General features: G+C 46.9%; 1 protein-coding gene across 3 annotated transcripts; it reads right to left on the bottom strand.

Moving 5' to 3' along the window:
• STMN1 (stathmin 1) lies at positions 1 to 27,697 on the bottom strand. 3 transcript variants are annotated; one of them, XM_073007683.1, is made up of 5 exons: positions 27,679 to 27,697; positions 4,393 to 4,467; positions 3,378 to 3,550; positions 915 to 1,106; positions 1 to 514 (listed from the first exon to the last, which is right to left on the bottom strand). In XM_073007683.1, the coding sequence occupies exons 2-5, from the start codon at positions 4,403 to 4,405 to the stop codon at positions 443 to 445; spliced, it is 450 nt and encodes a 149-aa protein (XP_072863784.1). In that variant the 5' UTR covers positions 4,406 to 4,467; positions 27,679 to 27,697; the 3' UTR covers positions 1 to 442. The 3 variants fall into 3 exon arrangements, with proteins under 3 accessions (XP_072863784.1, XP_007978142.3, XP_072863785.1); XM_007979951.3 differs by lacking the exon at positions 27,679 to 27,697 and adding an exon at positions 6,108 to 6,200; XM_073007684.1 differs by lacking the exon at positions 27,679 to 27,697 and adding an exon at positions 4,867 to 4,885.
• Positions 27,698 to 27,941: the final 244 nt, after the last annotated feature.

Genomic DNA, 27,941 nt, shown 5'->3' with positions numbered 1-27,941 from the left:
AACAGCACTGTGCAGTTTTATTAACCATTCAAGTCCAGTAGCATCTGGTAAGATTGGGACAGAATTGGGATTGAAAAGTGAACAGATATTCAGCATCTAACAGTTCAAAAGAAGCCACTACATACTCTTTTCACAAATATGTTTTCACAGAGCCAATACAGTACTAGCCATTAACCCAGTACACCAAGTGTACTGAAGTAGAAAAGATGCAACAAGAAAAATAGCTACATTAGAAAGACCAACACTTTAGAAAAAGAGTAAAACACTTTTAGTTTCTCCCCTTTAGCCCCTAAAACAACATCTTACAGTCTGAATCTACCTATACAGTCCTACATTAGCTTCTAAAATATTTGTCAGGAGGGAAAAAATAAAATGACACTGGCCAGTACAGTCTTTGGATATTTAGGAAGGGGATGGGGAGAAAGTCAGTTGTCAGAGCAAATTAGTCAGCTTCAGTCTCGTCAGCAGGGTCTTTGGATTCTTTGTTCTTCCGCACTTCTTCAATGTGCTTATCCTGCAAAGGAAGGGTAAGGTGTCATCAGTCAAAAAAAAAAAAAAAAAAAAAAAGCCTGTCAAGTCACGACCCCCAGCCCCCACCTCAAAGAGGCCCAACACAACCTCGGTGCATATATTACAGCCTGTAGGAACCACAAAATTTGAGTTCTGAGACATCATCGAATCTCCTGGGTCCCTTGTAGAACCTAACAAGCCGCATACTGGTCTTCGAAAGACTGTGCAATTATGCTGGGAATTACTGAATATTCCATCTTAAAATATACCTTTCATTTAACATGTTAAGCCCCAAATGGATGACAAAAAGACACCAAATACCTTTTATCAAAGCACTTAGTTCAAGCCAACTAATTGGTGCATCAAACTCCAGGCTCAACCCTTTTACAAGGTAAGAAACCAACCTTCTCTCGCAAACGCTCCAGTTTGGCAGCCATTTGTGCCTCTCGGTTCTCTTTGTTAGCTTCCATTTTGTGGGTCAGTTTCTCTTCTGCCATTTTACTGAAGTTGTTGTTCTCTTCTATTGCCTTCTGAAGCACTTCTTTCTCGTGCTCTCGTTTCTCAGCCAGCTGCTTTAAGACCTCAGCTTCATGCGACTGGAAAAAAAAAGTTTAATAGGCTAGGCACTTTGAAATGTATTCAGGCTGAGGGTGGTGGCTCACGCCTGTAATCCCAGCACTTTGGGAGGCCAAGGTGGGTGGATCATTTGAGGTCAGGAGTTCAAGACCAGCTTGGCCAACATGGTGAAACCCTACCTATACTAAAAATACAAAAATTAGCCAGGCGTGGTGGCGGGCACCTGTAGTATCCAAGCTACTTGGGAGGCTAAGGCAGGAGAATTGCTTGAACCCAGGAGGTGGAGGTTGCAGTGAGCCGAGATCACGCCACTGCACTCCACCCTGGGTGACAGACTCTGCCTCAAAAAATAAAATGTATTCAGCATTAGTTAAAATTACAATAAAAATCAATTACTAAGGGGACTGAAAAGGGGCAGAAAATAAGGTCCGGTTTAAATAATACCGAAGTTAGGACCTGAATTATCCCTATCATACTGTAAAAATGATATTTTTTCTAGTATTTGTATTTAACTTTGGAAAACTGCTTATCTGTTCAGAAATCTCTTACCCAATTAGTCCTTAAGGAAATCCTTGTAAGATTTACTGCTTAATGGTATCTGGATGACTTAAGGAATATGTACTTGGGAGTGGCACTTTTATTGTAAAGAATTTCACTATTTAACTTCAAAAGCTACCCAAAGAAAACTAGCTCATTGTAAAAATTTTAACCATAACTGGATAAAACAATGATAGGAAATGTAAGACTAAGCCTGCAGATTACTATTTAAGACAGAAAAATTTGTTTCAAGGAAAAGTCTTCTTAGCTTTTGTCTCAGGAAACTGCATTAATTACCAGACCATACCTTGGTATGACCCCTTCAGCAGAACAGCTTGTTCTCAAAACACATTCAGATGTGTTTGGAACCACTGACTTGCAGGATAACCACAGAGCATCTGCCACTGGTTCTATTGATTCTCTTCTGCCAAATCCTAGTCATGATGGGAGTTTCACTATATTTAGCCAGTTACTATGTAAAGCACAGGCTAATGACTACAGGGCCAGGGTTGATGTCTAAAAAACTTTCCACTGTCCAACCTTTGGTTGTATTGCTTCCTCCTACTCCATGAACTCACACTATTACATAGAAGCATAGAAGATGACTCTTAGTGTAAGCACTGTGGCTCTTTGGGCGGGTGTGTATGTGTCCTACAAATCACACTATGCTGGTCTGGGGAAGGTTATTACCCTTACCTTTTGTGCCTTACTTGCCCCAACTTTAAAATCAATCCAATCGGGGTTGGGAAAGGGAGTTAAATGAAAAGTTATGGCCGGGCGCGGTGGCTCAAGCCTGTAATCCCAGCACTTTGGGAGGCCGAGACGGGCGGATCACGAGGTCAGGAGATCGAGACTATCCTGGCTAACACGATGAAACCCCGTCTCTATTAAGAAATACAAAAAAAACTAGCCGGGCGAGGTGGCGGGCGCCTGTAGTCCCAGCTACTCGGGAGGCTGAGGCCGGAGAATGGCGTGAACCCGGGAGGCGGAGCTTGCAGTGAGCTGAGATCCGGCCACTGCACTCCAGCCTGGGCGACAGAGCGAGACTCCGTCTCAAAAAAAAAAAAAAAAAAGAAAAGTTATGTACAGTTGTTAATGAGTAACACCAAATGGAAAGAAACACACCAAAATGTTAACACTGGTTGCTTCTGGGAAGTGGGATAATGAATACTTTTAATTTCCATTTATAAATTTCTGTATTTTCCAAATTTTCTACAACTAGCGTATTTATTGATTCTTCAAATTAGCTTTTAATGATAGTTACTTTATAATAGAATTGCTTAGATAAGAAAAGCTACCGTGATACCAGCTGAGCAACACAATCACACTACCAATTTAAAATGTTTTTATTGTACAGCTCTCAAAAAACAAAACCAAAGTGCCAAAGAATCATATGGCAACATATCTTTTCAAAGAGGAAGCATAAGCTTCGATTTAAGACAGACCAGGGCTTGAATTCTGACCCTAACACTTACTAGTTGTATGACTGCAGAAAAACGACTTAACATTCCTGAAACCGTTTCTAATTTCCATTATTTGAGGCAACACTATGTATTAAAGGAGAAAAATATAAACAAAGGAGCTGGCACATAACAGGAGTTCAATAAGTGAGGACTAGTATTTCCTTCCAATCACTGGCATATGTAATAATCACAGTGTAGCTACAATTCTGTTTTCTTCTTGTTAATAGAAATAAAACTGATCTGCCCATTACATAAATTAATATCCTGCTTTCTGTGAATTGCTTCGTTTACCTTGCGTCTTTCTTCTGCAGCTTCTAATTTCTTCTGAATTTCCTCCAGAGAAAGATCCTTCTTCTTTGGAGGGGAAAGGGGGAATTCTGGAACAGATTCTTTTGACCGAGGGCTGAGAATCAGCTCAAAAGCCTGGCCTGAGGCACGCTTCTCCAGTTCTTTCACCTGGATATCTAGAATTGATTATATTTATAATTCAGAAAACCAGGATTCTCCTATTCTAATAAACAGTACTATAATTTTCTAAAACCCAAATCAATTTAATGTATTAAATTAGGGCTGATGAGGAAAGTTGTGGTTTTTTCCCCTTTTTATTCCTATCAGCCTACTGACACTAGGGGAAGATGTGTTTGCAGCAAGACATTATCTAAATACCATTTCCCAAGGCCAGGTACCATGGCTAATGCCTATAATCCCAGCACTTTGAGAGGCCAACATAGGAAGATCCCTTGAGCCCTGAAGTTTGAGACCAGCCTTGGCAACAAAGGGAAAGCCCATCTCTACACAAAAAAATTTTTTTAATTAGGTGGGTGTGGTAGCCCATGCCGATAGTCCCAGATGCTATGGAGGCTAAGGTGGGAGAATCGCTTGAGCCCACTTGAGCTCCAGAGGTCAAGGCTGCAGTGAGCTATAATTAAGCCACTGCACTCCAGCCTGGGCAACAGAGTGAGACCCTGTCTCAAAAAAAATAAATAAAAACCATCTCCCAGAAAAACAAAGCTCAACATTTTTGGATTAATAAATACTGTTTTGAGACATCAGTGTCTGACAATTGCTTTCATAAACAAAAGACTTGTGCAAACTCCACAATTTTGCTTCAGACTAAGCCAAACTGTCTAATAAACAATTATGAGCTCTTGGCACATTCAAGTGATAATCATTTTTTAATTCTCCTATTCATAAAATAGGTTTTGGATAAGACCATAAGTGCCAAATCAAAGGTGAAGACCTAAGCCATCTCAATCTAAAATCATAAGCCCATCACAATTTCAGCTTTTCCAAATAGATTACCTACCAGAAGAAGCCATGGTGAATAGAAGACAAGCGACAGGCAGTGTATTCTGCACAATCAACTGGGATAAGGAAAGCCCTGAAAATGATTTTCAAAAACATGCAATCACTTTCTTTGCCTTTCTATATGTCATCAACCAAAAGAGATCTCACACTACATCTACATACATCGTCAGAAAAATCCCTACGTAAAGAACGTCATTAACCACGAAAAAAATTATCAAAATCTAAATGAACATATTGGGAAATATGACCTGAATATGACATTGGTTGCAGAAAATCAAGTTAACTGAGTTTGCTCGTTCATAAAACTCGGATTTTTAAAATCAGACGAAGTCACAAGGGTGAAGGATCTTTCTCCCCCATAGACTCTAACATTTTCCCGAAACTGTAAGAAGATATTCCAGATTCAACTCAACAGTGCCCCCGGAGCCATCTTAATACTGCCTACAACTCATTGTGTAAATGAAATACCCACCCCTGCTTTGTCTGTGTCTGACGTGGTGGATAAAAAAACGCCCAAGCTAATAGTAACCAATAATGTTGAACTCCTATTGTCCCTCAGGTTTAAGCTCCCTTGCCCAACAGCAAACAAAATGTTTATGAACCTCTAGATTTTTACTTATAATATTTGCTGCCGTTATGTCATGAAAAATGCTGTATCTCTTGATCTTTTTAAGATTATGATTTTTGTAGACCCCAGCTAGTACCAAAAACGTTGGATGACAGGTTGCCAAAAGCTAGAAATTTAAACCAGAGGCAGCGACAAGATTTAGGCAAAGCAGAAAATTAGACGCAGCACCGGACCCAGGATGGGCGTGCTCCTGGTCCAGATGAGAAGAGGACCGGTCGCCTCCGGCCAATCAGAGCACGCCCTGCGCTCCGGCCCCTAGCCCCGCCCCCTTCCTCCCCGCGCCTTTTCGAATCTCCCCGAACTCTCAACACCCCAGAGCCCGCGCGCGTGGGAAGGGGAGGGGTGGGCGGGGCTAACGGTCCAATCCGGGTAACTCCGCCCCTGCCTGACTCCCCCCGCGCGGACGCCCCCCCCAACTCCCGCCAAAAACACCTCCAGGCCGCCGCCACCACCCCCGTCACAGTTCACCGGGTGGGGCAGGCCCTGGGAACAGGCCCCCGGGTGGCCCCGCGGTGGGCTCGTCACCGCCTCCCGCCGTCCCTATGCCCAGCCTGCCGCCATCCAAGCTGTCCGCCTGTCCGGCCGCGAAGACAGAAGAACCCTCGCGGGGACCGGGAGCGCCGCCCCTCAGTCACCAGCTGCGGTCGCCAGGGGACGGTCGCGGGGAGGGTCGCGTCCCTGGCTGCCCGCAGTTTGGCCCTAAGGCCGCTGGTCCCGGGGGGCGCCGCCCCGTCCCTTCAGACAATGGGGACCCCGGCGGGGCCCGCAGGGAAGAGAGGGAGTGAGGTAAATGAGGGCCCACGCCCCCTATTGTCTCGTCGACGGCACCCCGGAGCGGACTCCGGGTGCTCGCCCAGCCCCCTGCCCACGAACAGCCGCGCCCCCAGACAGCGGGGACAAAGGCGAGGCTCCGCCCGAGCCACACACAAAGCGGAGCGACCCCCGCCCACCAGCCCCTCCGGGCCCCGCAGCCCCGCCCGCCGCCCTGCAGCAGGGGGTCGCTGCCACGGCCCAGCCCCTCCCGCCGACCGGATCCCTCTTGCTGGCCGCAGCCAGCCGCCGCCTCCTCCGAGCCCCGCACCCACCTGCTCGGTCCGAGCCGCCTGACCACACTCTGAGAACCAACAGACCCGGGCGCGCACAAAAGCGCCAAACAGCGGCACGTGACCTCCCCGCGGGGCTCCGCATTGGCCGAGAGCGGCGGCACGTGCCGCCCCCGCCCCCAACAACCCGCGTGGAGCCCCGCCCCCTGGGACCCCGAAGCACCCCGGGAAGTGTAGTCCTGGCCGGCAGGGCAGGAGGACAATGCGGGGGGTTGCGTGACGCCTGGGGAGCATCCCCAGGTGTGGGCCTGGGGCTGCGGGGGTGGTCTCGCCGTGGAAGAGGGAGTGGCAGTGGACCCCGGACTAGGTCCGAACCAGCTCCCCCTTCTCGAGAACAAGGGCAGGGCGGAGCAGGCGTGGTGGTGGGGTCCTTCCCTACCTTTCCAGACCTTGGCCGCCTGGACCCCACCTTGTAAGAGCCACGTGCCCGCCTCGCCCCAAGGGCAGCACTCAGAGCAGTGCCCCTTCTAGTGCCCCACCCACATGGGTACCTAAGACGCCCGAGCCCCTGTGACAACACAATGCCACTCCACGCCCTTGCGGGGCCCCCTGCCCCCGGCGCCCTACACCGAGACCGGCGTGTCACCCATACTGTGACATCATCGTAATTACTAATCCACTCAGCCCACAGGTCGCGGGCGTGTCCCTTCCCTCGCTGTGTGCGTTCTTGCCAGCAGCCTCAGGTTCCCGAGCCGGTGACCAGGGACCTGTGCGGGAAAGCGTGAGGCTCTGGAATTTGATCGCCTTTGGTCTAACAAAGCCACTCAGCTTAAATGCAGACTCCATCTGTTCTGCCAAGCCTTCCGCGGATGATAGGGGAGGAAGAGCAATAGTCGTTCTAGACTACACAGATTGCAGTTAAGTGTTGCTTTTGTTCTCAGAGCACGTGCTCCCCAGAGCAGCACTGGGTTCCTTTTAAAAATCAAAAAAGGAACCACAAGGTCGCTGTTCCCCCTGACCTGGATAGCTCAGAACCTCAGCAGAGGCACAAAAGAAATTGGTCTGACCGAGGCTTAGAATAACTGGCCCTTTCTCCCACAAGAAGAGGGAAAAAAATAAATGAAATGTACATGGTCCCCGCCTCCTCCCATTCTCTGACCAAGACTGTGTCCTCCGTTGGTGGTCAATATACCAAGGCACTTGCTTTGAGATCTTGACTAAACAGAAGAGGTATCTTTATTTTATTAATGGGCTGCATCTCCCCAAATCAAGAAATAAATGTGACCAACCTTCCTGAAACAGCAGTTCTAATTTAGAAAGACTCTCATGCCTAGTTAGCCACTAGGCATGTGCCAGAGATAAAATACAACTAAGAGGTGCCCGAGACAATAAAAAGTGGATCATACAAGCAGCAGCACACTACACAAAGCAAACAACTAGCAATGCGCTGTTGCCTGAAATATGCTTGTTGCGGCACTTTTTCCAACAACCGCCCTTGTGTGGGGTCGGCCTCCCCCCGAAGCCAATCTAAGTGGTTTTCACTTAGCCTGTGAGCAGGACCAGGAATAATTCAGATTCTGAGCATTGAAAGGCTTCTCAGACCAAATTTGGCTTCAAAATGGCTAGGTGCTTCCATCTGTCATTTTTCTGAACAGAGTCTCAGAAATCATTAGAAAAGTTGGAGAGGGATGGGGATGAGACCCCTCAGGAAAGCGACAGATAGGCAGGCAACACAAATGAGCAAGGAACCCAACCAAGCCCAAGAGGTCCTTACCCACTGAACAGGCTTTTTATCTTGAAGTCTTTGTATTTGATCTGGAGGTTCACGGAGGAAAGTCCCACTCATTTAATGCATTTTTTTAAGTACAATAAATTGCCACACAAAAATCTCACATTCCTAACTATTAATGTTGTGACAGAAAAAGGAAATAAATCTTTCAAAACACTGATTATTTTAAAGCACTTACACTGCTTCCCCCCACCTTTTCTTTCTCCCTAGAGCAGATGTCTATTTCCATGGAAACCATAGCAAGGAACGTAGATGTTAGAACTCATGTCGATTTTTAATCTTTTTTAGCAATGCCACTTGGCTTCTGGGTTTGTTGGGAGATGCCTGGTTCGGCCAGTCTGTGACAATGTCCCGAGCTCCTCACAGCTGCTTGAGGACTGAGAGGGCTGGGTTAAAGTTTCCCCTAGAATGAGCCTGTGAATAAAAAGGTGCTTTTGAGGTGAGATGATTCCTGTCCTTTTATTATTATTATTATTATTTTACTTTAAAAAATTGAGACAGGGTCTCACTATGTTGCCCAGGTTGACCTCGAACTTCTGGGATCAAGAGATCCTCTTGTCTCAGCCTCCCAAAGTGCTGGGATTACAGGCATGAGCCACCGCACCCGACCTGATCCCTGTCCTTTAGGGTGGGGCTGCCTTTCCGAGAGCCAGATCACAGCTCATTGTCAGCTTTTGTGGGTATCCTATATAAGCCTTGGACTAGGAAGGGCTTTCAGCTGTAAGGAGAGACAACAGCTTTGCCACTTCACTTTGGAGAGGGGCAGAATCGCCCTTCTCTAAAGCTTCCTAAAACGAACTTCAAGATCCACTCTCTTCTGAAGTGGCAGCAAGGAGTTAATGTTCACATCTTGGAACTGTCTATCTTTATCCATGAGAATTATTTTTGCCTCTGCTCAGATGGTTTGGTTGGATTGTTATGGAGCTGGCTGTGACTATGGAGCCACACAACGAAGTGGAGATATGGCAGTCATCCAGCTTATTTGATCTGTGTAGACAGCTAAAGGAGAGCTCTTCAGGCTTCAAAGTCCAGAAGGAATGTCTACACTGATCGAACGGCAGGCCAGGCCGTTGTCAGATCTCCTCTCCTGCCAGAGAGCCCAGCAGCCTTTGTTCATTGTTGGCCTTGAGGCTGCAGGGTTTGTCTCCCACATGGCGCCTCCAAGTTCCACAGCTGCTTGTGAGGCCTGTCCTTGGCCAAAGGGTGTCGTGGGAGAGAGAGGTTTGCTTGTTGTCCCCAGTCTCTCTGTTCCCTTTGTCCCCTAATCCTCAAGCACTACGCTCTAATACTCCCTTCTCTATTCGAAACCTGTCTATGAGTCTGCTATTTTACACGCCAGTCTCCCTCACTAGACCATTAGGTCCTAGAGGGCAGGGTGCTGTCTTTCTCTTGGTATCCCTAGTGCAGTGGCCATCCTCAGGCCTGGCCCAGGATGGTGGCGCCTGAATGTTTGCAGAGAACTTTGGGAAAGAACAACCTCTCAGCCAGGCATGGTGGCTCACACCTCTAATCCCAGCACTTTGGGAGGTCGAGGCGGGCGAATCACAAGTTCAGGAGATCAAGACCATCCTGGCTAACACGATGAAACCCCGTCTCTACTAAAAATACAAAGAATTAGCCAGGCGTGGTAATGGGTGCCTGTAGTCCCAGCTACGCAGGAGGCTGAGGCAGGAGAATGGCGTGAACCTGGGAGGCGGAGGTTGCGGTGAGCTGAGATAGCACCACTACATTTTTTTTCTTTTTCTTTTTCTTTTGAGAAGGAGTTTCATTCTGTCGCCCAGGCTGGAGTGCAGTGGTGCGATCTCGGCTCACTGCAAGCTCCGCCTCCCAGGTTCATGCCATTCTCCTGGCTCAGCCTTCAGAGTAGCTGGGACTACAGGCGCCTGCCACCACACCTGGCTAATTTTTTGTATTTTTTTTAGTAGAGACGGGGTTTCACCGTGTTAGCCAGGATGGTCTCGATCTCCTGACCCCGTGATCCGCCCGTCTCGGCCTCCCAAAGTGCTGGGATTACAGGCTTGAGCCACCGCGCCCGGCCAGCACCTCTACACTTAAGCCTGGGTGACACAGCGAGACTCCGTCTCAAAAAAAAAAAAAAAAGAACAACCTCTCTCATCCTTCTGTGAACTTCTGTCTATTCTGTGATATTAGACACCTGAACTCTATGGGACTGGTGAGGGTTAAATGAAATAATGTAAATGAAAACACTTAGCACAATGCCTGGCACATTTAAAGTGCTGAGCACTTGTTAGGTATCATTGCTAGAGATGTTTCCTGATTGCTGTAGATTATTTTATTTTTATTTTTATTTTTTGAGATGGAGTTTTGCTCTTGTTGCCCAGGCTGCAGTTCTCCCGCGATTCTCCCGCCTCAGTCTCCTGAGTAGCTGGGATCACAGGCACGTGCCATCACGCCCAGCTAATTTTTTGTATTTTTGGTAGACACGGGGTTTCATCATGCTGACCAGGCTGGTCTCGAACTCCTGACCTCAGGTGATCCACCTGCCTTGGCCTCCCAAAGTGCAGGGATTACAGGCGTAAGCCACTGTGCCTGGCCTGCTATAGGTTATTGAATGAGTGAATGACTATTAGACTTTCACCCTTTGATGGAAATTGTAGTTACTGGGTTAACTCTTCCCATGGGGTTAAATTCAATTCATTTAACACTTTAAATAGGTAACACATTCACATGGTTTAAAAATAAAGTATAAGAAGCCCTCCTTATCTTCCAAGTTCTCTACCAACCACTCCCCCACCATAATCTCTGCTAATCAGTTTCCTGTGTATCCAGGAGTTTCTTCATGTGTACACAAGCAAACTTATAAGTATGCATTCATATCCCCTCTCTTTTTATACACATGATAGCCTCCTATAACTGTTCTTTGCTTAGCAGTTTTCACAACAGTACATGTCAGGGTCTGGGTGTGGTAGCTCACACCTGTAATCCCAGCACTTTGGGAGCTCAGGGCAGAAGAATCACCTGAGGCCAGGAGTTTGAGACCAGCCTGGGCTACATAGCAAGAACCTGTGTCTACAAATAAATGAAAAAATACAAATAAGTAAAGAAAATTAGCTGGCACGGTGGCATGGGCCTGTAGTCCTAGCTAAGGTGGAAAGACTGCCTGCAGTGAGCCAGGATCACCCACTGTTCTCCAGCCTGGGTGACAGAACGAGACCCTGTCTCTTTGTTTGTGGAGTCAGAGTCCTACTCTGTCACCCAAGCTGAAAGAGACAGGATCTCATTCTGTCACCCAGGCTGGAGTACAGAGGCACCATCTCGACTCATTACAACCTCCACCTCCTGGGTTCAAGGGATTCTCCTGCCTCAGCCTCCTGAGTAACTGGGATTACAGGCACATGCCACCACGCCCGGCTAATTTTTTGTATTTTTAGTAGAGATGGGTTTTCACCATGTTGGCCAGACTGTCTTTGAACTATTGACCTCAGGTGATCCACCCGCCTTGACTTCCCAAAGTGCTGGAATTACAGACGTGAGCCACCATGCCTGGCCAGAGACCCTGTCTCTTAAACAAACAAACAAAAACCATGTCAGGCGTCTTTTCCCTGTTCATACATCAAGCATTTCTTTGATCTGGTGTCCATGGTATGAATATTCCAAGATGCAGTTAACCAGTGCTCTATCTGTGGCTCTTAGGTTACTCCCAATTATTCAGAATAGCTCACCATGCTGTCATGAATGACCTCGTTCATATGGCATTTCCCATGGGTGTGAGTATATCTGCGAGACATATTCCTAGAAATGGTATTTCAGGGCTAAAAGGCAAGCACATTTGTAATTTGGATAGTGCCAAATTGCCTTCCACGTTGTACCAATTCAACACTCGCCATGTGGCACTTTAATTCATTATCTCAACTCATTCAAAAATGATTTGAAAGGCTTTGTCCCTAGAAATGTCAGGCATTAGAGAAAGGGAGGGGGAGGAACTGAAATCCCAAGAAAGACATGGCTGTCAATTCTGTCTATATTAATAACTCCTATAAATATTTGACAAGCAACAGGCTGATCTCAGAACAGCTCTGGTGCCTGCACTGTGGCACCCGTCTCAGTCCTGCTCGTGGCTGCAGTGAGATTGGAAGTGCACCTCCATTGGAAGAGATTGGACTGTACTGAGATTGGAAGTGCACTGTGAGACTGGAAGCTTTCTGAAGGCAGGGTCTTTCTCATTGCTGTGTCTCACTCCCCTCCCAATGTGCCTGGCACAGATCTTATTTAATTAATTCTAAGATGTATTTTTCCCCACATTTTTTGATCTTTGAAATCAGTTGGTCCTCATAAATAGCATGTCATAATTATTGACAGCTTTTTTATCTTTTTTGTTGTTCTTGTTGTTTTGAGATAGGTTCTCACTTTGTCATGCTGGTTGGAGTGCAGTGGTATGAACATAGCTCACTGCAGCTTCAACCTCTCAGGCTCAAGTGATCCTCCTGCCTCAGCCTTCTGAGTAGCTGGGACAACAGGTATGTGTTGGTTAATTTTAAAAAATTTTTTAGAGATAGGGGTCTCACCACATTGCCCAGGCTGGTCTTGAACTCCTGGTCTTAAGTGATCCTCCTGCCTTGGCCTCCCAAGGTGTTGGGGTTACAGGCATGAGCTGGTCCAGGCACACCTGGCCTAGACTGGAGTCTTTTAAATGTTAATAGCTCACATAGAATGCTTACTACACAGCAGCCACTGGTCTAAACACTCCACATGTACTAACTCACTTAATTCTCATGACAGTCTTATGAGGTATTATTAGCCTAATTGAAAAGATGAGGCAATGAAGGTGACCAACTGTCCTGGTTTGCCAGGGACCGAAGGGTTTTTCCAGAACTTGAGACTTTCAGTGCTAAAACAGTGAAAGTTCCAGGCAAGCCCAGATGAGTTCATCATTCTAAATAAATGAACGGATTCAGAATGCCTTTTTTAGAGGGAAAAAATAATAAAATAAAGGAAACTGAGGCATGGAGAGATAGTACCTTTTTAAACGTTTTGTTTTTGTTTTTGTTTTTGTTTTTAGACAGAGTTTCGCTCTTGTTGCCCAGGCTGGAGTGCAATGGCGCGATCTCAGCTCACCGCAACCTCCACCTCCTTCCTGGGTTCAAGCGATTCTCCTGCCTCAGCCTCCCAAGTAGGTGGGATTACAGGCATACACCACTATGCCCGGCTAATGTTGTATTTTTAATAGAGACATTTCTCCATGTTGGTTTCTTTACATTGGTCAGGCTGGTCTCAAACTCCCAACCTCAGGTGACCCACCTGCCTCGGCCTCCCAAAGTGCTGGGATTACAGGCATGAGCCACCGTACCTGGTCTCCTTTTTTGGACATGTCAAATGGGGTCCTTGTCCTAGGCCCTACTCTTTAGAGGGCTGCACCCTAATCCTCCTCCAGTTGTGTCCCTCCTCACAGTTCCCTGGGGCCAAGGAGATGTATCCATCTGGAGCCTGTGCACCCCTTCTAGACCACCCTCTCAACACAGGACTCCAGAATTCCCTGCCCAAATGGCCCAAGTTCACTTTCAGCATCTGTGCCAGCCCCTTCCCTGGTTCCATCCCCCCAAGGGCAAACTTCCTGCCAGTGAGTGCACCCCTGTACTTAGAGCTGGCTATTTGAAAGGGGTGGGGACAGAGCCTGAGCATGTGGGCTGGGGAATGCACACAGGAATGAGAAGAGAAGGGAGCTGGCTCTGCTACATTCCCACATGGAACTCCGGGGAATCCAAGAATTCTCAACTCAAAACCTAGCTTTCTAGGTTGTTATGGAGGTATATTTGTCAAGGTGGGAGGATAGAACATGTATTTTTAAAAAACAGTTTGTTAGCTTGATTTATAACTCTTAAATACTTAGCCATATGGTATGTGGGCTTCCCTTCTATACTCCTGCCCTGGGTCTGGCAAACATTAGCAGCAGGTTTGCAGCAAGATTAGATCACTTGTTCGACTAGGCCACACAGAAGTGGCAGAGCTTTTGTAGTCTGGCCCTGACTCTATGCTTTCAGCTATCACTCTAAACTGTTTTATCAGGCTACCCCTATGATTTTACGAATAGGGGAGAAAAGACCAGAGAACTCTAGACATTTGCCCAACGTCACATGGCTAGTTTGTGTCATGTCAGGGGGAATTTAAATCCTGTCCTTTATATGATGCAGCAGGTACTGCTCAGTTACTATTCGTATGAGTGTGGGCACGTGACTTCCCCTTTTGGGGCCTGTGTTCCATCATCTGTGAAATGGGAAGAATGTCCCTACCTCATAGAGCTATCAGGACTAAATAAAATAATATATGTAAAGTCCCTAGCATTGTGCCTATACACAATAAACCCTCAGTAAATGACAGCTAAGGTATTAGCTATCAAGCACAGCTCTGATCATGCCATTTTCTGCTTGAAAACATTTGACAGATTCAACTTTGGGATACATGACATGAGAGAAGCAAAAATTTCTGAAACCTAAAAGAAAAGACTCCCTTCCCTGGCTTAGAGTCCAAGGATTCCTGGCACGGCAGCTAAAACCGTCTGTGAAGTCACTGCAGGTCTTCATCTCCATGAGGACCTCCAGGTCAGTCTTCCTCAAGGACCTCCCCCTCCTTTTCCCTGAGATTCTTTGATTCTTGATGCATTTGAAAAATCTGTCTTCTTGGGCCGGGCACGGTGGCTCACGCCTGTAATCCCAGCACTTTGGGAGGCCGAGGCGGGCGGATCACAAGGTCAGGAGATCAAGACCATTCCTGGCTAACATGGTGAAACCCCGTCTCTACTAAAAAAATACAAAAAATTAGCCAGGCATGGTGGCAGGAGCCTGTAGTCCTAGCTACTCAGGAGGCTAAGGCAGGAGAATGGCATGAACCTGGGAGGTGGAGCTTGCAGTAAGCTGAGATCGCGCCACTGCATTCCAGCCTAGGTGACAGAGCAAGACTCTGTCTAAAAAATAATAATAAAAAAGAAAATCTGTCTTCTCAAAGAGGGATGGTTATAGAGCAGCACAACTAAGATGAACAGAAGAGCTCTGTAATTACTGGACTTAGCCAACAATAGAATGGACTGGGACCTCTTAATGAATGAGATTCTTGCTATGAGACGTGTGCAGACAATCATCATCAGAAATGTTGAACTGGGATTCTTGCATTAGAAGAGAGGTGGACTAAATGACCTCTCTTCCTGCTTTAAGGTCCTTTTTTAATGAGATGGGGAGAGGCTCACTATACTGCACTAAATAGAACAAACAAAGCATACCCAATTGCACAATATGAGTTCAACTAGGAACAAAATATAATGAAGAAAATGCACCAAAATATTAGTTCTGGAAAGAAAATAACAATTGAGTTTGCTTTCCTTCTTTATACTATCCTGGATTTTCCAAAGTTAAAATGAACATGTATTACTTTTATTAATGACAAAAATTGTATATATATATTTTTCTTTTTGAGACAGAGTTTTGCTCTTGTTGCCCAAGCTAGAGTGCAACGGCACGATCTCAGCTCACTGCAACCTCTGCCTCCCAGGTTCAAGGCATTCTTCTGCCTCAGCCTCCCAAGTAGCTGGGATCACAGGTGCATGCCACTATGCCTGGCTAATTTTTTGTATTTTTAGTAGAAACGGGGGTCTCACCATGTTGGCCAGCCTGGTCTCGAACTCCTGACCACAAGTGATCTGCCCGAAAGTGCTGGGATTACACGCATGAGCCACTGCGCCTGGTCCCAACAATTATATTTAAAAAATAAAAGAGACTTTTGTCTTCCTTACGCATCTTATGTCCTGTGTCTCTGAAACCTCTATAACTCACTCTCACTCTTCCCACTGCCCCACCAAGTTTCAGCTTTATTGGACTATCGGCAGCTCCCTGAAAGATTACATGCCTATATGCCCCACTGTTTTGCTGACACCAACTGCCTCAGTTCAGGCTGTTGTAAAAGAATAACATTGACTGGGTAGCTTAACCAACATTTATATCTCACAGTCCTGGAGGCTGGGAAGTCCAAATTCAAGGCAGCAGCAGATCTGATGGCTGGTGAGGGCTCTTTTCCTGGTTTGCAGAAAGCCATCTTCTTGTTGAGATGGCTGAGAGCACAGAGAGATTCCATGTCTCCTCTTTTTATATGGGCACTAATCCCATTCATGAGGGCTCTAGCCTCATGACCTAATTACCTCCCAAAGGCTCTACTTCCAAATACCATTACAGTAGGCCATAGGCTTCAACATATGAATGTGGGAGAGACACAACATTCAGTCTACAGCACCAGCCCTCATAAGGCCTTGAGTCCCTTGGCTTCAGTCTATATTGAAATTCTCTCCACCTTCAAGGTCTTGATTAACCTCTCTGTCCCTCACCACTATGCTGCTATTGCAGCTATCCATATACATGTCTGTCCCTCTCACTAGTGAGTAAACTCCTTCAGGGCAGGATCCTATGTGATTCTGTCTTGCCATCCCTGCAGTGCCACAAACAGACACTCTGTAAGTGTTAAATCATTCAGCCAATGTCTTTTTGGCCACTGAACAACACTTAGGGCTAAGGTCAGATGGCATATCTGAGTGTATATTCTGCAGTCTAGTCCCTTGCAAATTCAAAAAGACTATTCCAGTGACATCTCTTTCTTTCTTTCGTTCTTTCTCTCTCTTTCTCTCCTTCCTTCCTTCCTTCCTTCCTTCCTTCCTTCCTTCCTTCCTTCCTTCCTTCCTTCCTTCTTCTTTCTTTTTTGACAGTCTCACTTTGTCGCCCAGGCTGGAGTGCAGTGGCACAATCTAAGCTCACTGCAACGTCTGCCTCCTGGGTTCAAGTGATTCTCCTGCCTCGGCCTCCTGAGTAACTGGGATTACAGGTGCGTGCCACCACACCTGGCTAATGTTTGTATTTTTATTAGAGACGGAGTTTTACCATGTTGGTCGGGCTGGTCTTGAACTCTTGACCTTGTGATTCACCTGCCTCGGCCTCCCAAAGTGCTGGGGATTACAGGTGTGAGCCACCGCGCCTGGTCTCTTTCTTTAAAAAAAAAAAAAAAGAAAATTTTTATTTGTTTTTAAATTTCCTTTTTTTTTTTTTTTTTTTTGAGACGGAGTCTCGCTGTGTGGCCCAGGCTGGAGTGCAGTGGCCCGATCTCGGCTTACTGCAAGCTCCACCTCCCGGGTTCACGCCATTCTCCTGCCTCAGCCTCCGAGTAGCTGGGACTACAGGCGCCCGCCACCACGCCCGGCTAGTTTTTTTTTTTGTATTTTTAGTAGAGACGGGGTTTCACCGTGTTAGCCAGGATGGTCTCGATCTCCTGACCTTGTGATCCACCCCCCTCGGCCTCCCAAAGTGCTGGGATTACAGGCTTGAGCCACCGCGCCCGGCCTGTTTTTAAATTTCAATTGAAATCAACCATTTTCGATTTCCAGAGAGTTGCAAAGATGGTACACGAAGTTCCCATATGCCCTTCAGCCAGCTTCATTTGATGTTAACATCTTACATAATCATGGTACATTTATCCAAACTAACAGATTAACATTGGTACAATACTATTAACTGAATGGCCGAATTTAATTGGATTCCCCATGTTTCCACTGGGGTCCCTTTTTGTGTTACAGGATCTAATCCAGAATACCGCCTTGCACGTAGCATCTTGTCTCCTTAGCCAGTGACATTTATTTTAATGAGGAGGCCGGGGTTTGGCTCTTGTCCTCTGCTGGGTTTCTGGTGCTCCTTTTTTTCTTTTTTTGAGACGGAGTCTCGCTCTGTCGCCCAGGCTGGAGCGCAGTGGTGCCATCTCGGCTCACTGCAAGCTACCCCTCCCGGATTCACACCATTCTCCTGCCTCAGCCTCCCGAGTAGCTGGGACCACAGGTGCCCACTAACACGCCCGGCTACTTTTTTCCATTTTTTAGTAGAGACGGGGTTTCACTGTGTTAGCCAGGATAGTCTCGATCTCCTGACCTCGTGATCCGCCCGCCTCGGCCTCCCAAAGTGCTGGGATTACAGGCGTGAGCCACCGCACCCGGCCAGCTTCCAGTGCTTCTGATGGGTAGATGATGGGTAGATTGACGCTTCCTCCTACATGAGGCTAAAATGATTTTCATTTTAGATCTACTCTGTTTCTTGAATGGGCTCTTGTGGGCCTAGAAACGAGGGGGAATTACTAGTTTAATTCACTAAATTTCTGGGCCATTCCGTAGCCCATTTTTCTATGGCGTGGCACGGAGCTTGATCCTAGTCACTTAAAAAGCTTCCAAGCAGTTGGCATCTATCAGCAATCTTAGCAATTCGGTGAGAACAGAGGTTACAGCTGTCACAGGAAGTGGAAACGAAGGCTGCTGATAACACACCCATTCTGAGAGGGTGAAAGTCTACACGTTGTAGAATTCAAGCTGGGAAGCTGGGGGTGGCCGGGGTGTCAGGTGGCAAAGGGTGGGATGCTGTGCAAGAAAAAATACAGGAGGGGAAGAAAAGCAGATGTGTCATTCATTAGAGCTCCACTGATTTTTTTTTTTTGAGATGGAGACTCACTCTCTCGCCCAAGCTGGAATGCAGTGGTGCGATCTTGGTTCACTGCAACCTCCGCCTCCTGGGTTCAAGCGATTTCCCTGCCTCAGCCACCTAAGTGGCTGGGATTAAAGGCGTACACCACCACACCCAGGTAATTTTTCTATTTTTAGTAGAGACAGGGTTTCACCACGTTGGCTAGGGTGGTCTCAGACTCCTGACCTTAAGTGATTCGCCTACCTCAACTTCCCAAACTGCTGGGATTACAGGCGTGAACCACCGTGCGGGCCTGCAACTCCATTGATTTGTAGACCTTGGGGGCTTATTGCTCTTAGATACCAAGACCTCTTTCAGCTAAACCCTTGCATGAATGAGAAAGCAGTAATGCCCCAGGGTGGGTGCAGGCTCCATCCCTCTACAGGATTACTAGGCAGCCTCCCAACTGGTCCTCAGTCTGACCCTCCCACCAGAGGAGGCGGCACCAGAGGAGACAGAGCAGGCAGTACACTGGAGAGTGCAGGCCCCAGCCGAGCGGGAAGAGGAGCATGTTCTGTTGATACCTTTAAAAAATAATAATAATTTCCGGCTGGGCATGGTGGCTCACGCGTCTAATCCCAACACTTTGGGAGGCCAAGATGGGAAGATCACTTGAGCCCAGGAGTTCGAGACTAGCCTGGCCAATATGGCGAAACCTCATCTCTACTAAAAATACTGGCCATGGTGGCCCACACCTGCAGTCCCAGCTACTCGGGAGGCTGAGGCAGGAGAATACTTGAACCCGGGAGGCGGAGGCTGCAGTGATCCGAGATTGCACCACTGCACTCTAGCCTGGGCAACAGAGAGAGATTCTGTTTAAAAAAAAAAAAAAAAAAAAAAAAAAAAATTCCTACTTTTATTTCAGGAGGTACATGTTCGGATTTCTTTTTCTTTTTTTTTTTTTTTGAGACGGAGTCTCGCTGTGTCACCCAGGCTGGAGTCCAGTGGCCGGATCTCAGCTCACTGCAAGCTCCGCCTCCCGGGTTTACGCCATTCTCCTGCCTCAGCCTCCCAAGTAGCTGGGACTACCGGCGCCCGCCACCTCACCCGGCTAGTTTTTTATATTTTCTAGTAGAGACGGGATTTCACCGTGTTAGCCAGGATGGTCTCGATCACCTGACCTCATGATCCGCCCGCCTCGGCCTCCCAAAGTGCTGGGATTACAGGCTTGAGCCACCGTGCCCAGCCCATGTTCGGATTTCTTAAATGGAACATGTGTGATGTTTTTATTGTGTGATGCTGAGGTTTGGAATATGAATGATCCTGCCACTCAGATGGTGAGCACAGTACCCAACGGTTAGTTTTTCAAGTCTGTTTTCTTCATTACCATAGAACAGCGCCTGACAAATAGTAGGCTCTCAATACGTATTTGGTATATGAACCAGCCAAGTGCATTAGGGGCTCAGAGCACCGTGGCTGAGAGTGTGGGCTCTAGAGTCAGGGTCTCTGAGTTCAAATCTTGATTCTGCCTCTTATCTTCAGCAGAGTTTTTAGGATAAGTACCAGAAAACTCAGCCCAGAGAAGAATTTGTTGCCTTTGATGCTGATTGTCCATTCATTCAACAGGTTACTGGTAAAACATGAGGTGTCATGTCTTGTAGTAGGTCCTGGAAGTACAGGAAGAAAGAAGGCATGTCCCTGGCCTCAAGAGCGCATAGTAGGTAGACAATCAGCTCAGAGCACTAAAGGGGCACAGGGGAACAGAGGCTAACCCAGGCAGCAGAGGGGAAACAGGGAAGGCCTCCTAGGGGAAGGGGCGGCTGAGTTGATGAGGCCTGAAGGAAGCTTGCAGGCAAAGAGGAAGGGGGAGAGGGTGCCAGGAAGAGGAAATGGTACAGCCAAATGCGTAGAAGCAGCCAGCCTAGAGCAGTAGGTGAACTGCAAATAGTTTGCCCTGTCCCTCCAGCAGGTTTAAAGTTGAGGGATGTTAAACCTGGATTTGAGACAGGGGAGGGGATCTGGGGCAGCAGCACCAAGGCCCTTCCTTGTGAGGTAGGAGGCAGGACTCGACACTGAACCAGATTCAAGACTAGCTGACATGCCCACCAGTGCCATGACAGTTTACCCATTCCCCAGCAACAACCTGGAAGTTACCACCTTTTTTCTAGAAATTTCTGAATAACTGGCTGGGTGCAGTGACTCACACCTGTAATCCTAGCACTTTGGGAGGCTGAGGCAGGCAGATCACGAGGTCAGGAGTTCGAATCCAGCCTAGCCAGCATGAGGAAACCCCATCTGTACTAAAAGTACAAAAATTAGCCAGACATGATGGCACATGCCTGTATTCCCAGCTACTCTGGAGGCTGAGGCAAGAGAATCACTTAAACCTGGGAGGTGGAGGTTTCAGTGAGCCGAGATCGTGCCACTGTACTCCAGCCTGGGCAACAGAGTGAGACTCTGTCTCAAATAAAAAGAAATTTCTGAATAACCTGCCCCTTCATTTGCATGTAATTAAAAGTGGATATAAATGAAACTGCAGAACTGCTCCTGAGCTGCTAGACTCCACTCTCTTCTCAGTGGGAACAGTCACGGAGCTGTAACACTGCTGCCTCAATAAAGCTGTTTTCTTCTGCCACTAGCTCACCCTTGAATTCTTTCCTGGCAGAAGCCAAGAACTTTCCCCAGTGGAGCGCCAATGTTGAGGCTCCCCTGCCCTGCAAAGCTTGTAAGTCCTTCGGGGTAGAGTGGGGAGCTAGGACTTTAAGGATGACCATCTAGAATCACAACATTGCAGGTTCTTTGAGCTGAGGGACCTGATGGCTCACACAGTCACTCTTGAATCCCTTCCCTGCATGTTGAAGAACTAAAACCCGAAAAAGTACAAAGAAGAAAATAACAATTATTCATATTTCCTATCACCTGGAATTAACCACTGTTTACATTTTGACATATTTGTCTCCAGTATTTCATGAACATGCAGCTTAAAATTCCTTAAGTAATATATGAATGTACTGTCATTTTTATTTTATTTATTTTTTAATTTTTTGAGACACAGTCTTGCTGTGTCGCCCAGGCTGGTGTGCAGTGGCATGATCTCAGCTCACTGCAAACCCCGTCTCCCGGGTTCAAGTGATTATCCTGCCTCAGCCTCCTGAGTGGCTGGGACTACAGACACCCACTACCACACCCAGCTAATTTTCGTATTTTTAGTAGAGACGGGGTTTCACTGTGTTGTCCAGGCTGGTCTTGAACGCCTGACCTCATGATCTGCCCGCCTTGGCCGCTGAAAGTGCTCAGATTACAGGCGTGAGACACTGCACTCGGCTGTCATTTTTAAAAGTAAAATTAGAATATTACAAAGAAAGCTGAAGTTGCCTCTCACCTCCACTTGCCATCCCAACTCCCCATCCCGCTCCAGAGACAGCCACTTGGATGAATTAGGAGTGAACTGAAAAGAACTGAACTGAAAAGAACTGAATTGAAAAGAACTTTTCAGTTTTTTAAAAAATGCTTTTATGTATGTTTGAATGTAATCACAGAATATCCACAGTTCTGCTTAACATGTTACAAAAATTGTATTATATTGTATGCATTATTCTGCAACTTTCTACTTTCACTTAATGTATTTTAGAGCCCTATCCATTTCTCTGCATATATAGGCATATATAGATCTGGCTTATTCCTTCTGTGATGCAGTGACCCATTATGTAAATAGACCCCATTGTATTCATTCATTCCCTACGGATAGCCCTTGAGCTCTTTACAGTGGTTTGTTATTAGATATGGTCCCGCAAGAGACAGCCTTCCTGGGTACATGTGCAAATATTTTTCTAGGGTAGAGACCAAGACATAGGATTATCTGGCACAGGTCATAAATATTTCCAGTTTAAAGACAAATCCAGAGAATACATTTACCCATAACCTCATCAATATTTGCCATTCTCTAATTTTATACCTTCCTTGCATTTTTGTAGCTGAAAAGACTGAGGCCTGAGGCTGGGTCACACAGCGGGTTAGGTTCAGGGTCAAGACTAGATCCCATATCGCTTGGGGAAAGGAAAGGCCACGGTGTGAGGGGAGTTGGCAGAGAGGGAATGGCTGAAATTAAACATGGTGATTATACCATCAGTGGAAGTTACACACCAGCAGTGGAAATGACTGCGAATCCTCCCAGAAAATGGCTTCGCTGCGTTCCGCGGATCTGCTCTCCCACCCCACCTGCGGCTTGCACAGCGACACACAAGCGTTGTGATTGGTTCTTCCTTGGCTGAGACAAGGGTGGGGACCGAAATGGCGTCTCTAGTAGCTGATTTTTCAGGGCAGCACCTCTGTGCTAGGAGAAGGGAAGGCTGGGGCTCACTGGCGGTGCGGAGCCCGCTCGGGCCATTTCGCATCCGGGCGGAGGTGCAAGCCCGACTGCAGCACTGACGCGTGCCGCGACGTCCCCTCCCGGCCGCTCGCGGGGCCCTGGGAGCGGGTGGGGTCTCTGGGTGGCGGGGAGCCAGTGCTGCGGGAAACCGCACGAGGTCGCGTTCGCGAGTGGCAGAGAAGCCCGGATCCCCGGGCGCACGCGGCCGCGCCCACCCAGGTCGGTGGGAGGGGCCCGTCAGGGAGGCGCCTGCGGCCAGTGCCTGCCGTTAGCTTCAGGAAGAGCAGGGGTTGAGTAAGAAACGAGTAGGGATGGAAGACTTGGCATTCCGGGTCTCGGAGCAGGCTGGGGACGCCCGCGGCAGAAACCCGGTCCTCCACTCGGGGTGCGGACCAAAGTCTCCTTGGGCTTCACCGAGGTGGATTCAGTGACCCGGGAGAGGGCCCAGTCCCTAGGCCCCAGCCCCGGTTAAGGGCCAGTCTTGGTCTGGGTGTTTCTCTCCGGGAGCTGGTGGCAGGTTTCCGTTTTCCTCTCCAAGGGAGGAAAGACCAGCGAGAGACTTCGGGGGAAAGAACAAAGCCGCCGGCACCGCCCAGCTCACTTTTTGGAGCCTGGGAGGCTCCCTTCCTCTGACCGCTGGGATGACTCGGAGGGCTGGCGCTTTTTCCTTCACCACCGTTTCTTCCCAGCGACCACCTTTTGAGCCCTTGCTGTGTGCCAAGCACTTCACTGAGTGTCATATCTCACTTCCTCCCCACGACAATTGTAAGACATGACAGGCTTGGAAAGAAGTCATTTGCCAAGGTCACGCGTGGAAAAAACGAGGGCTAGGAAATTCTCTCAGATCCTGGGTTTTAAATATTTTTTTATTAGAAAGGGTCTAAAAGTTAAATATTTGCAAACCTTTGCTAATCTTTCAGATCCTTTTGAAATAATGACTATTGAGAATAAACCCTGCAGACATCTCCATACCGTTGTGTGTGTGTGTGTGTGTGCGCGCGCGCGCACGCGCGTGTGTGTTTTAACTTGTCAGCCAGGCAGGTCCGTGGGAGGAGGGAGCAGCGCGCGGGTGAGAGTGTGAACAGGTAACGAACGCTTTTCTGGAAAGCAGTCGTGCCATTTCTATCGAGAGCTTTAAAAACTCTGCATATCCTCTACTCAGGAAATGGCCACCCTCTGTGGAGATAGCAATAGTTATCCACATGTAAAATCCCTGGGACCCAGCAATTCCATTTAAGGGAATCCATTGTGGAGATGGGTGTGCTTGCACATGTACAAAATGGCATACACACGTAAGGACGTTCATGACGGCACTGTTCCAGTAGCAAAGGATGAAAAACAACCCAAAAATGCATCAATAGGATTGATTAATTTAATCTGGCACTTCCATTTAAAGGAATTCTATGCAATATTTTAAGAAAATGAGGCAGTTCTCTATTTTATGTATAGAGCAATCATCAAGAAATATTAAGCAAGAAGAGGAAAGTGCAAAGGTATCTGATGTGCTACTGTTTCTATATGAATAAGGAATCTATATTTTAAAATATATGTATTTAAATATATAGATTCCCCCATAAGAAATATACACATGAAGAAAACAGGCAACCACATTGCCTTTAAGAAGAAAAACTTTACTATCACGCTAGCCTTTAAGTGAAAAAAAAAAAAAAAAAAAGAAAGAAAAAAGGAAAAAAAGAAGGAACCACTGCTAAACGACCAAGTAGGAGAATTACTATTCTTATTGTGTAACGTTTAGTACCTTTGGAATTGTGTGCCATGTGTACATAACAACAGTTCAAAATTCAACTTAAAAAAATAAATTCTCTGCCTCTAGACCCAGTACTTCTACTTTTTGGAATCTAGCTTAAGGAAATCAATGGATTTCAGACAAAGACTTATGCAAGAAGATATTCACTGAGGTGTTATCGTACAGGAAAAAGATGTAGGCAACTTAAAAGCCCAACAACAGAGGAACAGATAAGAAAATTATGGTATGTACATGTACTGCCTACCATGAAATCATAAAAAGAATGCTTATAAAAAATTTTATTGACATAGGAAAATGCTTATAACATTAAGTAATGAAATCCTAGATAGAAAATTGTGTATGTAAGCTGGGCATGGTGGCTCACGCCTACAGTCTCAGTACTTGGGAGGCTGAGGCAGGGGAATCGAGGCCAGGAGTTTGAGACCAGCCTGGGTGACATACGGAGACCCAGTCTCTGACCACTGTAACAGTAGCAGGCATAAAAAAATAATGGGAGAAAGTATGCCAAAAAGTAAACAATTGTGGTTGCTGGACAGAGACACTGTGAGTGATTTTTTCCTCCGTCTGTAGCTTTCTTTTTTTTTCTCTCTTCTTTTTTGAGACAGAGTCTTGCTCTGTTGCCAGACTGGAGTGCAGTGGCACAATCTCGGCTCAGTGCAACCTCCATCTCCCGGGTTCAAGCGATTCTCCTACCTCAGCCTCCTGAGTAGCTGGGATTATAGGGCACGCCACCATGCCCAGCTAATTTTTGTATTTTTAGTAGAGACGGGGCTTCACCATGTTGGCCAGGATGGTCTTGATCTCTTGATCTTGTGATCTGCCCACCCTGGCCTCCCAAAATGCTGGGATTGGTGTGAGCCGCTGCACCTGGCCCCTCTGTAGCTTTCTGTAGTTTTCAATTTTTTTTTTTTTTTTTGTAATGGGTATCTGTGGCTAAGATTTTTTTTTTAACTTAAAAATAAATCCCCACAGTATTTAGGAAAATTAAAGATAATTTTCCTTATTAATTAAATATGGAGTTTCACCATGTTGCCCAGACTGGTGTACAGCTTTTTATGCAGGGCTTATTTCTAGAAGTAGAATTGATGGGTTAACATCAATTCTACAAAAAATACAAAAATTACAACCCCATCTCTACAAAAAAAAAACAAAAATTACCCCGACATGGTGGCACGTGCCTATAGTCCCAGCTATTCAGGGGGCTGAGGCAGGAAATCGCTTGAGCCCAGGAGGTTGAGGCTGCAGTGAGCCGAGATTGCACCACTGCACTCCAGCCTGGGTGACAAAGCCAAACCCTGCCTTTTCAGAAAAAAAGAAAAAAACGCTGTACAAATGTTCAAAGTGTTACTATTAACAAAAGATTGTAAAAAACTTGTGTCTATTGGAGATTACTTAAATAAGTTACAGAATATCCAAAATGTAGACTATTAAGCAGCAGTTAGAGAGAATGGGGTAGGTCTATTACTGTGGAAAAATCTAAGAATTACTATGGTAGGAAAAGCAACTTGCAGAGCCATATGGATGTTATGATTGCATTTATGCTAAAGAAAGAAAACCTGAAAGTGTGTGTTTGTGTTTGTACATAAACGTATGAAGGACATTAAACTGTTAATAATAGCTGTCCAGGCTGGGTGCAGTGGCTCACGCCTGTAATCCCAGCAATTTGGGAGGCTGAGGTGGGTGGATCACTTGAGCCAGGAGTTCAAGACCGGCCTGGGTAACACGGTGAAACCCCATCTCTAAAAAATATATATATACAAAAAATTAGCCGGGTGAGGTGCCTCATGCCTATAGTCCCAGCTACTTGGGAGGTTGAGGTGGGAGAATCACTTGAACCCAGGAGGTCAAGGCTGCAGTGAGCCATGATCGCCCCACTGCACTCCAGCCTGGGTAACACAGGGAGACCCTGTCTCAAAAACAAACAAACAAACAAACAAAATAGCTGTGGTGAAGGGAATAGACTAAAAGGAGATTTTTAATATTTGCTGTATATTTATCTGTGGTGTTTGCATCTTTGTAGAAATGTGTTCATATCATTTGTATAATTTTAAAGTAATAGTAATGTAGTGGGGAAAGTGTGAGAATAGAGGAAGATCTGAAAATATACACAACAAAATTATGAGTGGTTTCCACCAGGGGAGAGGGATTGGGGCTTGAGATGATGGGTCATTTTCTCCATTTCCTTTATATTCTTTGGCATTGACTTTTTTCTTTCATAACACCCACACATGAACTACCTTCATAATTAAAACAGCAACATCAAAAGCCCAGGCTGGTCAGTAGCAGCCTCTGCTTTTCTCCAGTCCTCTCCTGTCTCTCCACACTAGCTCTCTGTTCTCTTATGTAAGGATCCTACTCACATCCAAAGCCCAGAAACTTAAAGCCCTAGATAATACCAGCCTCGTTTCTCCTTTTACCAAAGAGGATGAAACTGAGATGCTGAGACACAACCTCCGGGCTGCGAAAGTGGACTCAGGTGACCTGGATCCTAAGCCCCTCCTCTCCCACCTTCAATTTCCAGAGATAACCCCTAGGAGAGGGAGAGCCAAGGGCTGTTTCCACCAGTCTAGGGAGGTCAGGACTTGGAGGGCGGCCAGCCAGGCAGCATGGCTGGTGAAGCTGCAAATTAATGTTATCAAGGTAGCATCAAATGAGGGAACAATGAACCGCATCATTTGCTGAGTTCCCTCTGGGCTCCGCTTCAAGCTCCCTTCCTAGACAATGGCTGGTCACAGACCCATGAAGACACTGCCAGGTTTTCCAGAGAGACAGCGACAGAGCGCTGGGCCAAATTGGCCTCTGGTGGCCAACACACTGGGATTCACCTCTAATGACTTATCCCCTCCAAGGAGGCAGCTTGGGAGCCCTCTCAGGGCCCGGAAGCGCAGTGCACTGGAAGATCTTTTGCTCTGAAGCAGGAGGCAACTGTGGTGTAGTAGGGGTGGGGCACTGGCTTGGAAGTAGGAAACTGGGGTTTCAGGATCCAGTACTGCTACCGTCTTGTGTTCGGACCCTGGCAACTCACCAGAGCCTGTGAGTCTGGGAATCAGGGGGTCAGGGGGGTGGGGGGCAAACAGGGACCTCAGTATCTGGGGGAGAAAGGGTGGTGTCAAGCCCCCTCCCCCATCATGGCTGTCTCAGAATCCTAGATGTCGGTGGAGCTGCTGTTTCCTCTTCCCCAGCAGCTGCTGCCTGCCTGTCTCCATGGCAACCAGGCCAAAAGACTAATTTGCCAGGGTCCAAGCTCTGGAGCTTACCTTGTAGCTGGATTTTCAACTAGTCTTTTCTGGAAGTCAGGCCATTCCCACTCCCTAGAGCCTCTGACAGCATCCCCTAGCCATTGCATGGGAACAGCAGGTCCTGGGCCAGCCAGTAAGAACACTCCATTTATCCCTTAGAAACCTTATCCACTCGGGAAGAGAACAAACAGCCTCATACCCAGTGGCCTTGTCATCACTGGTGATTTGTGTTTCAAAGACCCCTGTCCCTCTCTGTAACTGCTCTGGGCTGCTAAGTAGGG

The sequence above is a fragment of the Chlorocebus sabaeus genome, chromosome 20 (genome assembly GCF_047675955.1).
Source record: "Chlorocebus sabaeus isolate Y175 chromosome 20, mChlSab1.0.hap1, whole genome shotgun sequence".
Lineage (NCBI taxonomy): Eukaryota > Metazoa > Chordata > Mammalia > Primates > Cercopithecidae > Chlorocebus > Chlorocebus sabaeus.
Note: the sequence above shows the minus strand (reverse complement) of the source record. Positions and strands in the feature narration are given on the sequence as shown.

Bases quoted from the DNA above. Each gene is read 5' to 3' on its own strand.
- STMN1 (XM_073007683.1), bottom strand. The intron at 1,107-3,377 runs GTAAACGAAGCA...TTTTTTTTCCAG, and splicing joins CTGCAGAAGAAAGACGCAAG to TCGCATGAAGCTGAGGTCTT. The intron at 515-914 runs GTTGGTTTCTTA...CTTCCTTTGCAG, and splicing joins TGGAGCGTTTGCGAGAGAAG to GATAAGCACATTGAAGAAGT.